At 43.3% G+C, this 15,111-nt stretch overlaps 1 protein-coding gene across 3 annotated transcripts in view; it reads left to right on the top strand.

The window, feature by feature from the left end:
• Nucleotides 1–11,640, top strand: part of LOC121292725 (serine/threonine-protein kinase PAK 4-like) — a 66,357-nt gene extending 54,717 nt beyond the window's left edge. For 2 of the 3 annotated variants that reach the window (XM_041215050.1, XM_041215052.1), the window contains one exon: nucleotides 3,268–5,050. In XM_041215050.1, the coding sequence (XP_041070984.1) occupies nucleotides 3,268–3,420 (153 nt within the window). In that variant the 3' untranslated portion in view covers nucleotides 3,421–5,050. Of the gene's footprint in view, nucleotides 1–3,267; nucleotides 5,051–11,552 lie in introns of those variants that run through there. The other variant, XM_041215051.1, reaches the window with a different exon arrangement.
• Nucleotides 11,641–15,111: the final 3,471 nt, after the last annotated feature.

Genomic DNA, 15,111 nt, shown 5'->3' with positions numbered 1-15,111 from the left:
AGAAAGGGCATTCCAAAGAGAACAGGCAGAAAGGGCATTCCAAAGAGAACAGGCAGAAAGGGCATTCCAAAGAGAACAGGCAGAAAGGGCATTCTAAAGGGAACAGGCAGAAAGGGCATTCCAAAGAGAACAGGCAGAAAGGGCATTCTAAAGGGAACAGGCAGAAAGGGCATTCCAAAGAGAACAGGCAGAAAGGGCATTCCAAAGAGAACAGGCAGAAAGGGCATTCTAAAGGGAACAGGCAGAAAGGGCATTCTAAAGGGAACAGGCAGAAAGGGCATTCCAAAGAGAACAGGCAGAAAGGGCATTCTAAAGGGAACAGGCAGAAAGGGCATTCCAAAGAGAACAGGCAGAAAGGGCATTCCAAAGAGAACAGGCAGAAAGGGCATTCTAAAGAGAACAGGCAGAAAGGGCATTCCAGAGAGAACAGGCAGAAAGGGCATTCCAAAGAGAACAGGCAGAAAGGGCATTCCAAAGAGAACAGGCAGAAAGGGCATTCCAAAGAGAACAGGCAGAAAGGGCATTCCAAAGAGAACAGGCAGAAAGAGCATTCCAAAGAGAACAGGCAGAAAGGGCATTCCAAAGGGAACAGGCAGAAAGGGCATTCCAAAGAGAACAGGCAGAAAGGGCATTCCAAAGAGAACAGGCAAAAAGGGCATTCTAAAGGAACAGACAGAAAGGGTAGAGAAAGAAAAAGAAAAGGAGGAGAGAAAGAACTTTTCAAAGGGAGTTAGAAATGGCAAAGTTAGAAAAGGAGGAAAGAGAAAAAGAGAGGAAATTCTAGCTTAAACTATTGGCAATTAAGTAAGAGGCACCAGTAGGTGAGGCAGGGCTTATTTCCAGATCAGAACCCAGTGGGGAGATATTTAACTTTGTACAAGCTCTTCCAAAATTTGAGGAAAAGGATGTTGAATCATTCTTTATTTCATTTGAGAAGATAGCTAAACGGATGAACTGTCCAAAGGAAAACTGGACATTGCCCATGCAGAGAAAATTGATAGGTAGAGCACAGGAAATTTATGCTTTGCTGTCAGAGGAGGTTTCTAGGGATTAAGATGTGGTGAAAAAGGCCATTTTGAATGCATATGAGTTGGTCCCTGAAGCATTCAGACAAAAGTTTCATAATTTAAGGAAACAGCCTGGGCAAACTTACATTGAGTTTGAAGAATTAAGCGAATTAGTTTTGACAGGTAGATACAAGCATTAGGAGTTGAAACTATCTATGAAGTCCTCAGAGACAATTCCCTTGGAAGAATTTAAAAACTCCCTCCCTTCTGTAATAGGAACCCACGTTGAAGGCCAAAGGGTTGCAACTGCTAGACAAGCAGCTGTAATGGCTGATGATTATGAGCTGATCCATGACTAAACCTTCTTTCCATCACTCCCATAAATCTGAAAAGGATAGAAAGTGGGAGAGTGGAAGGAAGGCAAGTAGCCAGGGTAAAGAATGGATAGCTGGGAATACTTTGAGATCTCCTCCCCAGATCAGAAGGAAGGCACTGAGGGTGGTGGTGAAACTCGAAGGCCTAAGTGTTTCCATTGTAATAAAGTGGGTCACATTCATTCAGAATGCTGGGAGTTCCGAGGGAAGCCCATGGGACTTATTGGAGTTTGTAAGAGTGAATCCAAATATGGAATTCAAAAAGAAAATGCCAGGGATCAAATTGTAGCTTTAACTACAAATAAAGGTCTGGAAGTAAACGCTGCTGTGAATGCAGGTGAAGCAAATAAGGTAGATGAGAGATATAAAGGATTTTTGTCTAAAGGAAAGATAATCCCTTTTTCATCAAATGATATGCTAAACCTATAACTATATTAAGGATACAGGAGCAACTCAAACTCTTTTGCTGGAGAAGGACCTAGTTTTCCCTCCAGTGAGTTCAATGAAAGCTAAAGTATTGGTAAACAGGATAAGTGGAGAGTATATTAGGTGCAATTGGAGTGTGATTTGTTGTCTGGATCGGTAGGAGTGGTAAATAAATTCACCCATAATTATGAAAGGTCCGAGAGAGGCTAAAGAGACGGAGCAGTTACAAGAACAAGTTCCAGGTATTTTTCCCATCGTGTGTGGTGACCAGAACACTGGCTAAACAAAGTCCGTCACCTGAGGTCAAAGTAATAACATGAGCAGATGTTAGAGTAGCCGAAAATTTCTTTAAGGATGAGGATAATTCAAACGAAGTGGTTGGCATGTCTTTGGCTATTCCTCCCTCGGTCTCTGCACTCAGTGACTCCTCATCCTTGGTAATTTCAATCACACTTGAATTTCCCTTGTCCTTTCTCATCTAAATTTACTGGCCTTCTGTCCTCCATAAACTTTTTTCACGACTAACCTTGCAGCCTTGTCTTCTCCTGTGCCCTCCCTATTTGCATGATCTCAATCACTGACAAGGTTATACCCTGTGTCCCTCACAACCCCCACATCACCCAAAGCTGTAAAAGCCCCACTCCTTCTACATCCACTTTTGAAAAAATATTCCAAAGTCACTGCAATAGCATTTTAAAACTTCCAACATCCTAGCCTGTGGCCCTCCATTTGCCATGGCGCTGCTACAGCTGTCAGTCTGCTCAGTCATTGCCTCTCTTCCATCTTTGATACCCTCACCCCCAGTAAAACATTTACTCTCTCCCATCCCTCAAGGTCAAGCCAAACCTCCCCTATTCTTTGCATCCTCTCCCCCAACAAGTGGGAAAATTACATGAACTTCTTTGTCACTAAGATTGAGACCATCTGCTATTCCTTTTTCCCCTTGCCCACCTCTTCCCAGGTTTATCCTGCCCCAGCCCTAAGCATATCCTCTCTGAGCTCACCATGTCCATGAGACTCATCTCCTGCTCCCTCAACCCTATCCCTACCAAACTCCTGACTACCCAAACTTCCCTTCCTGGCCCCCATGTTAACCGATATTGTTAACTATTTCCTCCCTTCCTATTCAAACTTGTTGACATCACTTGTCTCCTCAAAAAACCCACCTTTGGAGTCTATTTATTTGTGAGATGCCTCTGTGAAGTGAACATATGAACAATGACAGACAAGAAAGGCACAATTTATACACTCCCCACCCAAAGCAATAATGTCGTCTGGGAGAGGCACAAAGTGCCTTGGGATGTTTATCTACACCAAAGGCATGATATAAGTGGGATTAAAATATTCAGACTGAGCTCTGGTAATGGGGTTGGGGAATTGTGATAGAATATTCCTACCGGGTTGTTTTCTTCAGCTCTGTCTTGCTCGTTAACTGATGGGCAATGTTTTTCCTTCTGCAGGTCTCTCCAATTCTCAGGGATTTCCTAGACCGGATGCTGGTTCACGATGTGACAGAGAGAGCTACATCCATTGAGCTACTGGCACATCCATTTATGCTTCAGGCTGGACCCCCTGACTGTATGATCTCTTTGATCCAGGCGTGTAGACAGTGATTGCTTTATGGAAGGGTTTGTGTGTCCAAACAGGGAAGTGTCACCCTGGCCTAGGAAAGTAATAGCTCAGGCCCGAGTTCTGTGCTGAAAAAAGAGGTGGCTGAGTTTACATCAAGATTCCAGCTTTATAACAGGAAAGGACCGAGCAGAGGACAGTGGGAAATCAAAGTTTTTACCCTAGATAGTGCAAATCTTCTGGGCTCTCTGGAATACCTCACATAGGTGGGTATATTATGGTATTGATGGAATACTCGGCAGGATCCACAGCATAGCACTTTCCCCAGCACGTAGTGCAAGAAACTAGAGTCGACACAGACACTGACTTTCACTAGTATACAGTTCCACAGCCACTGCCTCCAATTGGGGAACAGTTCCACAGACACTGACACTCATTGGGGGACAGTTCCACAGAAGCAGGCTACCATCTGCTCACTCTGTATTTTCTCAAAGTAACATGAGGCCAGTTCTTTGGGGAATAGTTTTCTCAAAAGATTTGAGGACAATATGGTGTTGTAACAGTTTCTCTTGGCAGTTCTTCTGTGTATATTATCTATTTTTACAGTGGGTGGCAGCATATAGCTGGATTCACAGGCTGCCTGTCAGCTTTTGTGCTCTTGCAGCTGACCTGAAATATCAATTATAAGGATCTTAAATGCACGAACTTCCAAAGTAATTCACTGAGGCGTCATGACTGTGTGGGTAGGTCCAACATATAAATACAAGGACATACACTACATGCTCACTGCCTACGTTAAGAATTGCCATTGCTGAGGCAGTTCTAATGCAAAGGCTCACTCACCCAGGGTTTTCATCCTGTTCATACTCATGATACTCATGGTCTAGAAATAATAAGAAATAGGAGCATCCAAACTCAAGGATTGGTACCCCCACCCAAAACTTCAGACCCATGAGAAGCCTTCAGATTTACACCACAATGAATTTGCATCTCTCTCATGTTTCTAATATGAGGAGGACTTGGAGTTCTGTTTTCTGACTAAGAACAGCACTTTCCAAACCTCCAGGCCCATGACATTTGAACAGCATGGGCCAATGAGTGCAACGCACAGGCACAAGAATGACTAGACTGCTAGGTTTGGAGGATGGAGTCTAGGCTAGACTAGGTTAATCCTTATGTTGGGCAGTATTACCTAGAGGGCGAACACTGGAGGATCCTTGCAGTGATCATTGGAGAAAGTTCAAGAGCCCTGCCTCAAACTTCATCTGTCACAAATATTGAATGATGTGTTTAATATTTAAAGAGCAGACAAGGTTTTCTGATCTTAGAACAGTTTGGTTTATTGTCTAAAGTTGCTGGTGGTGATATTGTAGTAAATAACTAAACAGTTTCTAGTAATCTCAAAGAGCTGGATGTTAGTTCACTGTGCATTCCTTGTTATGTTTGGTGAACTAGCCCGTTAGTCTGTATAAGAGTGAACTGAAGGCATCTTTGCAGACAGATATATATTTTCTCATTGAATATGGTGCAAACCCTGTGTAGCTGTACTTGTGCATCACTGCATAGTATTTTATAGATAAAGAAAATATACATTTATATTGCATTTTCACAAGTTCAGGTTGTCCTTCATAGCCCATGATGTGACAGGAATTAAATAACAAGTTCATTGGTAAACCTGACTTGGAGAATGAAGAGGCTCAGATGAGTGCTTTGAAATGTTTTGGGGTATTTCTGAAAACCTGGCGATTTGTTCAGTGACCAAATGTGAAATCTCGACTCACTAACACTGTAACACCAGATAATACACCTGACTGACTTTCCCTGACAAACAATCCGGTCCATGCAAACCAGAGACTTTTCCATTCTAGCAGAATTTTTTGCAATGGATTAAGAGCTCATTAATAGACTTTGTTCCCATTGTACTTGATCCACTGTACTTAGAGTATCTTTTATATTACTATTTCCTTGTAAACATTGTCAGTTTTAAAGGGGTATTTGATTTAAATTTAGACTCAGTTTAATTTAGTTGTGCGCGGCCTAATTAATCTGTCCCAAATTGACCCTCTAAAACGGAATAGTTTGAACGAGACTCAACCGTAAGGCAAGACGGGACTCTGAAATAGCAAATAGTATCAAAGTTTATTTAAAAAGAAAGAAAAATATATACTTTATCAATACACAACTGACTTTTGCACCTTCTCACAAATTCTCTCAAATCCTGCCAGGGAAGACCCAGTACCACCATGACAATATCAAAATTGCAAGCAGCAAGATGGTTCTTGAAAACTACTTTTAACCCTTGAAGTAGCATTACCTCATTACGAATCAGTTCTGTTGTGATTATCCAACATGTCATTGTTGTTATTTGGTCAGTTTTATCGGATTTGGCCATTTATGCACTTTGTTCCATGTAGAAGAACAATGGGACATTTCATAATCTTTCTTTTATCTGAGTTTGGACTAGTCTCCATTCATTTTCTTGTACCTGCTTCAGACAGTCAAGGATGGTAGTGCTGAGTGCTGTCTGTTCCCACATGCTTAGAGCAGCAAATTAATACTTTATATTTCAAATATTAGCACATTATCCAGCCTTTAATAACTACTTGATTAATTACTTTTTCTTCAATGATACATTGTGGCTCACTATTCACTTGATCATCTGTTGCTGGCTGGTTACTATCATACAGCAATTAATTAATACATGTGAATGACTATAAATTACAGAATACAAAATGGCTTCTTTGGCCCAATGTTGGTACAATATGGTGTGTTGATCTTGTTAGCTTACTACAGTGAATATAATGTAAAAGCTTCCCTATAAACGGTCAAGTTAAACGAAAATCTGCTGTCCGGGTCTGCCTATAATAAGTATATTAATTCCATCGTAGAATTATGGAAGGGTTACAGCACAGAAGGAGGCCATTTGGCCTATTGTGTCTGTTCTGGTCCTCTGAAGAAGCAATTCAACCAGAGTCACTTCCTACCTTTTCCACATAGCCCTGCAAATTCTTCCTTTTCAGATAATGATCCAATTTCCATTTGATAACCTCAATTGACTCTGCTACCACACTCTCAAGCAGTCCAGATCCTAACCACTTGTTGCATGAAAAAGATTTTCCTCATGCCGCCATTTCTTTTGCCAATTACCTTTAAATCTGTGCCCTCTGGTTCTTGATCCAGTCAGTAAAACCCGAATGGGATAAAGACAGGAAGTTGAGCATGGAGTGAGGGTGAGCTTTCAAAGCTAGAGAGCAATGGCAGCCAAGATATACCATGGAGCAGACAAATATAGTACTGAAGATGTTCCAGAGCCAGCCTTGCCAAGTTGTTCCAGTACAGCTACAACACTCTGATCTACCCAAACTGAGAATTGGTGAAATGGTTATAGCTAAGTAAGTGTCTCTTCACTGTCAGTGACACCTTCCATCACGTTTTTAAAATTCTTTCATGGGATGTGGGCGCCACTGGCAAGGCCAGCATTTATTGCCTGTCCCTAATTACCCTTGAATTGAGTGGCTTGCTAGGCCATTTCAGAGGGCAGTTAAGAGTCAACCACATTGTTGTGGGCCTGGACACAAAGATTGGCTGCAGATGACACAAAGATTGGCCGAGTAGTGGATAGTGTAGAGGATAGCCATAATCTCCAAAACGATATAGATGGGTTGGTGGAGTGGACGGTAAAGTGGCAGATGGATTTTAACATAGGGAAGTGTGACGTCATACATTTAGGGAGGTCAAACAGTTAAAGGGATTACACAATAAATGGGAATATACTAAGAGGGGTAGATGAAGTGAGAGATCTTGGCGTACAAGTACACAGGTCCCAGAAGGCAGCAGTTCAAGTAGACAAGGTTGTAAAGAAGACATATGGAATGTTCTCCTTCATTGGCAGAGGTATAGAATATAAAAGTAAGGATATAATGTTGGAATTGTATAAAACACTGGTGAGGCCACAACTGGAGTATTGTGTGCAGTTCTGGTCACCACATTACAGGAAGGATGTAATAGCTCTGGAGAGAGTGCAGAGGAGGTTTAGAATGTGGCCAGGGTTAGAAAAGTGTAGCTATGAGGAGAGACTGGATAGGTTGGGGTTATTTTCCTTAGAACAAAGAGGGCTAAGAGCTGACTTGGTTGAGGTGTACAAAATTATGAGAGGAATAGATAGAGTGGACTGGATAAAATTGTTTCCCTTGGTGAAGAATTCTAGAACCAGGGGACATAGATTCAAGATAAGTGGCAGAAGGTGTAGGGGGGAAATGAGGAAGAACTTTTTTACGCAGAGGGTAGTGGGTGTCTGGAATTCGCTGCCCAAGTTGGTGGTAGAGGCAGAAGCTTTAACCTCTTTTAAAAAGTACCTGGATCTGCACCTTAAGTGCTGTAAGCTGCAGGGCTATAGGCCGGGTGCAGGAAGGTGGGATTAGAAAGGGCACCTAGGTGTCCTCGGGCTGGCGTGGACAAAATGGGCCGAATGGCCTCCTTCTGTGCTGTAACTTTTCTATGGTTCTATGGTGTCACATGCCGGTCAGACCTTACCCCCAGGTAAGGATGACAAATTTTCTTCTCTAAAGTACATTAGTGAACCAGATGAGTTTTTATGACAATCGACAGTGGTTTCATACCATTACTGAAACCACCTTTTGAATTCCAGTTTATTCATTAAATTTAATGCCATGGTGGAATCTGAACATATGTCCCCATAGGATTAGCCTGGGCCTCTGGGTTACTAGTCCAGTAACATCACCACTATGCTTTTTGTTGGCAGGACATACCTAGACAATTTTCCACATTTTTGGCTAGATGCCAGTGTTATAGTGTTATAATGGCACTGAAACAGCTTGGCTAGATGCATGGCTAGTTCTGGAGCACAAATCTTCAGTACTACAGCTGGGCTGTCGTCAGGGGGAATGGTAGCATAGTAGTAATGTTGCTGGACTAGTAATCCAGAGGCCTGGACTCGTGTTCTAGAGACATGAGTTCAAATCCCACCACAGCAGGTGGGGGTATTTTAATTCAATTAATAAAATGCTAGTCTCATTAATAAAGATTGTAGAACTACTGGATTGCTGTAAAAACTGTCTGGTTCCCAAGTGTCTTTCAGGGGAGGACATCTACTGTCCTTACCTGGTCTAACCTAGATGTGATTCCTGACCCACATCAATGTGATTGCTACTCAAGGGCAATTAGGGACAGGAAACCTTGCCAGTAGCGCTCTCATCCTAAGAAAAAAAATAAAAAAAGGCCTGTAACCTTTGCTGTGTCCAATATGTTCACCTGTTTCCTGATATCATGTGGAGTGAATCGAATTGGCTAAAGACTGGCGTTTGTGACGCTGGGGCCGTCAGGAGGAGGCTAACATGGATCATCTACTCAGCATTTCTGGCTTGATTACACTTCCTCACACCCCACTTCCTGTAAGGATTCCATTCCAATCTTCCAGTTTTCCCATCTCCATCACACCTGTTATGACAATGCAACCTACCATACTAGCGTTTCGGGTATGTTTCCTTTTTCCTCAACCCAGGATATCCTGCCCTCATCCTTTCTCCTTTCTCCCAGCACCATAATAGGATTCTTTTTGTCCCCAACGTCCGCTTTCAACAGATTATCTTCTGCCATTGTTGTCACCTCCAACATGATGCCACCACCAAACACATCCTCTCTCCCCCCTTTCAGCACTCTAGAGGGACCATTCACACTGAGACACTATGGTCAATGTTAATGGTTGGCTGATTATGTTGTTAAGGGCACACAGTTGATGGGCATTGTCTGATCCAGGACTAAGAACACATGTAAAGAGAGTCAGACACGCAACAGACTTGTGAAAAAAGTTATAGCCCATGGAATAAAAGGGACGGTAGCAACATGGATATAAAATTGGCTGAGTAATAGGAAACAGAAGGCAATGGTCAATGGATATTTTTCGGGCTGGAGGAAAGTGTGTGGTGCAGTTCCGCAAGTATTGGAACTCTTGCTTTGCCTGATATATATTAACGATCTAGATCTTGGTGTGCAGAAGATAATTTCAAAGTTTGCGGATGATACAAAACTTGGAAGCATTGCAAACTGTGAGGAGGGCAGTATAGAACATCAAAAGGACATTGACATGTTGGTGGAGTGGGCAAATAGGTGGCAGATGAAGTTCAATGTGGAGAAGTGTGAGGTGATGCATTTTGGTGGGAAGAACATGGAGAGACAACATAAAATAAGGGGCACAATTCTTAAGGTGTTTCAGGAGCAGAGGGACCTGGGTATAGATGTGCATATATCATTGAAAGTGACAGGACAGATGGAGAGAGCAGTTAATAAAGCATACAGTATCCTGGACTTTATTAATAAGGGCATAGAGTACAAGGGCAGCTAGGTTATGTTGAGCTTAAGACACTAGTTGGACCTCAGCTGGAGTATTGTGTACAGCTCTGGGTGCTACACTGCAGGAAGAATGTGAACGTATTGGAGAGAGTGCAGAAGAGGTTTACAAGAATGGTTCCAGGGATGAGAAACTTCAGTTATGAAGATAGATTGGAGATGTTGGCACTGTTGTTCTTGGAGAGGAGAAGGCTAAGAGGAGATTTGGTAAAGGTGTTCAAAATCATGGGGATCTGGACATATTAGATAGGGAGAAAGTGTTCCAGCTCGTAAAAGGATCGAGAATAAGAAGGCACAGATTTAAAGTGATTTGCAAAAGAAGCAAATGTGATGTGGGGAAAAAACGCTTTCACACAGTGAGTGGTTCGCATCTGGAATACACTGCCTGGAAGTGTGGTGGAGGTAAGTTCAATCGAGGCATTCAAGAGGGCATTAGATGATTATTTGAATAGAAATAATGTGCAAGGGTACAGGGAAAAAGCAGGAAAATGACACTAAGTCATAATGCTCATTTGGAGAGCCAGTGCAGACATGATGGGCCGAATGACTTCCTTCTGTGCCATAACATTCTGTGATTCCATGATTCTGTGGGTAGGGGGGAGGATTTCCTCATTAGCCTGCTCCTGGGCCTGGCCTAGATCGCCATTAATAGGTCCAGGCAGTGGGTGCTTGAGGGGGTCGTCCGGCCCAACTGCCTGCCTCTTTTCTGCGGACACATTCATGCCTGGATGTCCCTGGAGAGGGAGAAAACAGTGTCTACCGGTACACTTGAGCCCTTCCATGACCACCATAGGGGCTGGAGTGTTTCATCAGCCCACCACAATGTCATTTTGACTTAGATAAGTTTCCTTTGGAGTTTTGTCCTTTTGTTACAGAGCCCCTTTAAGAGGCTATCACTTTAACTTAATTTGCTAATTGTCTTTTTTCCCCTTGTTAATTTGGTCTACCAAAAGAATATAAAGAGAGTCAGTCATGCCCTTGCCAGCTGTCTGGACATACCATAGCGTTCCATCCTGCCAACGAGAGGCAGTGGGCCTCCCCGATGGGAGGCTCTCTGTGAGAGTTCTCCTCTTTACCATCGGGCTTTGGCGTGGAGGGTGTTGCATGCAGCAGTTCCGTGCAACAAATGATTGTTCACAGACTCCCAGGCCACCTGCACTTTCTGCGGCCTCAAGGAGAGCGTATTCCATGTATATGTAGATTGTCCAAGGTTGTAGCCCGTTTTCCACTATTTGAGGGGGTGATCCTTATGTTTTGGTTGCACTTCAGCCCCACGCTCCTGAGCTTTGGCCACCCGGTGTGGAGGGGGATGGGCAGGGCAACATCCTATTAGCCTGCTCCTGGGCCTGACCAAAATTGACATAAACAGGTGCAGGCAGTTGAGGGGGGGTCACTCAACCTGACAGTCTGTCTCTCTTTCATGGCTACTCCTGTCCCTGGTTGTCCTTGGAGAAGGAGCATGTAATATCCCTTACTTGAGGCCTTTTGTGACTGGTGGGCACCATGGGGGCTGGATGCATCATTTTCTCCTGAAACATTATTTTCATTTAAAATGTTTTTGCTGAAGTTTTGCATTTTGTCACAGAACCCTTTAAGGGGCTGTTAACTTGTTAATTTGTTCTTCAGTTAATTAGTTTATTTGTTTTATTGGTATACTCAAAAGAGTATAAAGAGCCACTAGCTCCATAATATTAATTTATTTGATTATGTTCCTTTAACGATTTGATTTTTTTTGTTACAATGCCCTTTTTAAGGGGCTGTTAATTAATTTATTAGTTAGTTGGTCTGTTTGATTTTTGTTTTACTCGAGGAAAAAGAGGCAACTGGAACACTGTGTTGCTAGTTCAGAGGCAGAGATCAGTACTGCTGCATCCTGTGAATAAACCTATTAACAAGGAAAAGGTCTGTGTCTTGCTTCATACTTCACCATCTGGCTTGGATCCATTTAGTTACCTCCAATATCCCATCCCCTTCCCCTGGCATCTTTTCATGTAAGCATTGCACCTCCTCCCTTCTCACCAGCTAAGGCCCCAGACACTCCTTCCAAGTGAAACAGTGATTTACTTGTTCTTTCTTTGCTGCTCACGATGCAGTCTCCTCTAATTCAGTTCAGTCTGTTCAGTCACCAAGCGTAACCCCAAACTTCAAGTCACCTATCATACTAATTCTTCACCCTGCTTCCACTCTGACCCATCTGTCCTAGGCCTGCTACAGTGTTCCAATGAAGGTCAATGCTAAGTCAAGGATCGCACCTCATCTTTCGACTCAGCAATTTACAGTCTTCTGGACTCAACATTGAGTTCAACAATTTCAGACCATTACCTCTTCCCTCAATTTTCGGGCAGCAGGTACTGGTGATGAGACAGCTAATCCTACTTATATTTTCACTACTCATCTTTTATTTCTTTATTTGTTCCATTACCAATCTCTTTGGACCTTGCACCTTGAAACCTTTTGCTGTTCAATCTCTTCTGCCTTTCATTCTATTACAGATCTTGTTTGTTCTTTTTCCAACCCTCCCCCACATTCCCTTCCCCTGAAGTAATTTAAAACCTGTTATATCTCTAATTTTTTCCAGTTCTTGCTGAAAGGCCATTGACCTAAAACGTTGGTCTGAATTTGCCTGCAGGCACCAGGACCATAAGCATCTGCGATGCTGGGGATGACAGGAGGAGGCTGAGATGGATCATCCACCCGACAATTCTGGCTGAAGATGGTTACAAACACTTCAGCCTTGTCTTTGGCACTGATGTTCTGGGCTCCTCCATCACTGAGGATGGGGATATTTGTGGAGCCTCCTCCTCTGGTTTGTTGTCACGACTGGATGTGGCAGGACTGCAGAGCTTTGAGCTGATCTGTTGGTTATGGAATTGTTTAGTTTTGTTTATCACATGCTGATTCTGCTGCCTGACATGCATGTAGTCCTATGTTGTAGCTTTACTAGGTCATACTTCATTTTTAGGTATGCCTGGCCCTGCTCCTGGCACGCTCTCCTTCATTTCTCATTGAACTAGGCTTGATTCCCCCAGCTTGATGGCATTGATGAGTGAGGGGTGTGCCGGGTTATGAGGTTACAAATTGTAGTTGGATACAATTTTGCTACCACTGATGGCCAACAGCATCTTATGGATGCCCAGTTTTGAGTTGCTAGACTTGTCCTGAATCTCTCTTTTAGCATGGTGTTAGTGCCACATCCTCTCCTGTCAACCTGCCTAGCATCAAGGCACTAATCACTCAAAACCAGCCTCACTGGATGGTGCATGTTATTCATATGCCTGACCCAGACTCCCGAAGCATTACTCTACCTGGAACTTGGTCTCAGCAGAAGACTCCCAGGAAATCAGCAGAAATGTTCCAAGATGTCTTCAAAGTATCTCTGGAAATGTCAAACACACCCACCAGCTCCTGGGAGACCCTGGCTTGTGACCAACCAAAATAGAAGAGGCTCATTTGGGAAGGCACTGAACACATCAAGAGACTTCATCGGGAAGGTGCAGAGATGAAGTCAAGATATTGGAGAGACTGCTGAACAACCCATCTACTTAACCCTTCTAGAACTACCTGCTCCACGTGTCAGAGTTTGCAGATCTAGCACTGGACCTATCGGCCATCTCAGAATTCATTGAATTGGTGTGGGAGCAAGTCACCCTTGATCCCAAGGAAGTGCCTAAGAAGAAGAGTGCTGCACAACACAATGGAGGGTGTCCTCATTGTGAAGATGGGATTTCATCTCCAAATGGGCTATGTGATAGTCACTTCTCTCAATACTGCCATGAACAGATGCAACAGTGACAGGTAGATTGATGATGAGGGCAAGTGGGTTTTTCCCTCATTGGTTCTCTTACCACCTCCTGCAGGTCCAGTCAGAGAGATAAATTCTTCAGGACTTGGCCAGCTCGGTCAGTAGTGGTGCTACTGAGCCACTATTCAAAGACTGTCCATCATTTACAAGGCACAAACAGCACTGTAGGTGTTCCTGCTACAGATGGACTTCAGCGGCTCCAGAAAGTGGCTCACCACCACATTCTCAAGGTCAATTAGGGGTGGGCAGTAAATGATGAACAAATAAAACAAAAAATTTCAAGACAACTCCAGGATGATCCACATAAAGGACCCTCGCATTGGGAATCCTGGGTTGTGTTGTCTGTAGTCATTCTGGTGGTAGCAGGAGCTTCATTATATCACTGCTTGAGTTCACTGTAGGGAGTACAGCCTGCAGAGGTGTCATTAACTGGAGAATTGCACTGATTTTGTAGGATTTTACTTTAATGTCAATAAATTTGAGCTTCAAACCTAGGGGAGAATAATCAGCCACAGACCCAAGTTTTGATAAAATGAACAAGTTTATTAATTCTACAAATTATTCAATAAAAAATTAACAATATTGTATCCTCAAAAAGTGTGGATAAAGCTGAATCAAGGATTGTTCATATCCTTATCTGAGGAACTGTGTCTGACATCTTTCCCCTTGGTTGGTTGACTCCTCCGCTGCTTTTCCTCTTGTCAAGGGTTAAATAGTCCATCTTTATACTCTGACTGCTGGAAAACCAAACTTCCCAGTAATTTTCAATCTTCCCCTTTCCATCTCTCTCTGACAACAGCATTTTTCTAAAGTTCCCACAGTCCCTCAAGATCTATTTGGGCAACTGTCTTCTTCAACCTCCTCCCTTATCTCCATGAAAACACATCATTTCAGTTATCCTTCTGAGTAGTTGGGTTAACAATTCTGCATTCTATCTTTTCTTATTAATACCTGGGACCAAATTCAGCTGCTTGAAAAATCCAGGGGCAGGATTTTCCCCCTCATTGGGTGAGCATTGTGGGCAGGCCCGGGAATGGCCATGAGACCGACCACTGCCTGCAATTGGGCTCCAACCACGATTTCACACTGGCTGTTCAATTAACAGCCAGCCACCGTGAAACACACTCTAAGAGCCTCAGCGCTGCCGGGGTGGGGGCACGAGGAGCCCGAGCACTGAAATGTGTGCATGTGTGGGGGAGTGCACACTGAAAGCTCCCTGAAGGCACAGAGCTGGCTCTCAGGGAGCTGAAGATTTTTAAGAACAAAAATAAACTTTTCACAAATGATATAAACATGTCCCCATATGTGGCTCAGCCACATGAAGAGGGGCATGTAAAAAAGGTTTTAAAATTTTTTTATTGTTTTTCTCGTAACTGTTGGAAATCTCATCCCGCCCATGGATGAGGTTTCGTGAAAAATGCAAAGGCCACTTGGCCTATTCGCCCACCTGCCAACCGAATGGTTCAGCAGGCAGTGAAAATGCAACTTCATTAATTGCTTAAGGACCTTAATAGGCCTCTTAATTATCGGCGGGTACACATGAGAGGCAGCAGTGCGCCTGTCAACT

Source organism: Carcharodon carcharias, chromosome 20 (assembly GCF_017639515.1).
Source record: "Carcharodon carcharias isolate sCarCar2 chromosome 20, sCarCar2.pri, whole genome shotgun sequence".
Classification (NCBI taxonomy): Eukaryota; Metazoa; Chordata; class Chondrichthyes; order Lamniformes; family Lamnidae; genus Carcharodon; species Carcharodon carcharias.
Note: the sequence above shows the minus strand (reverse complement) of the source record. Positions and strands in the feature narration are given on the sequence as shown.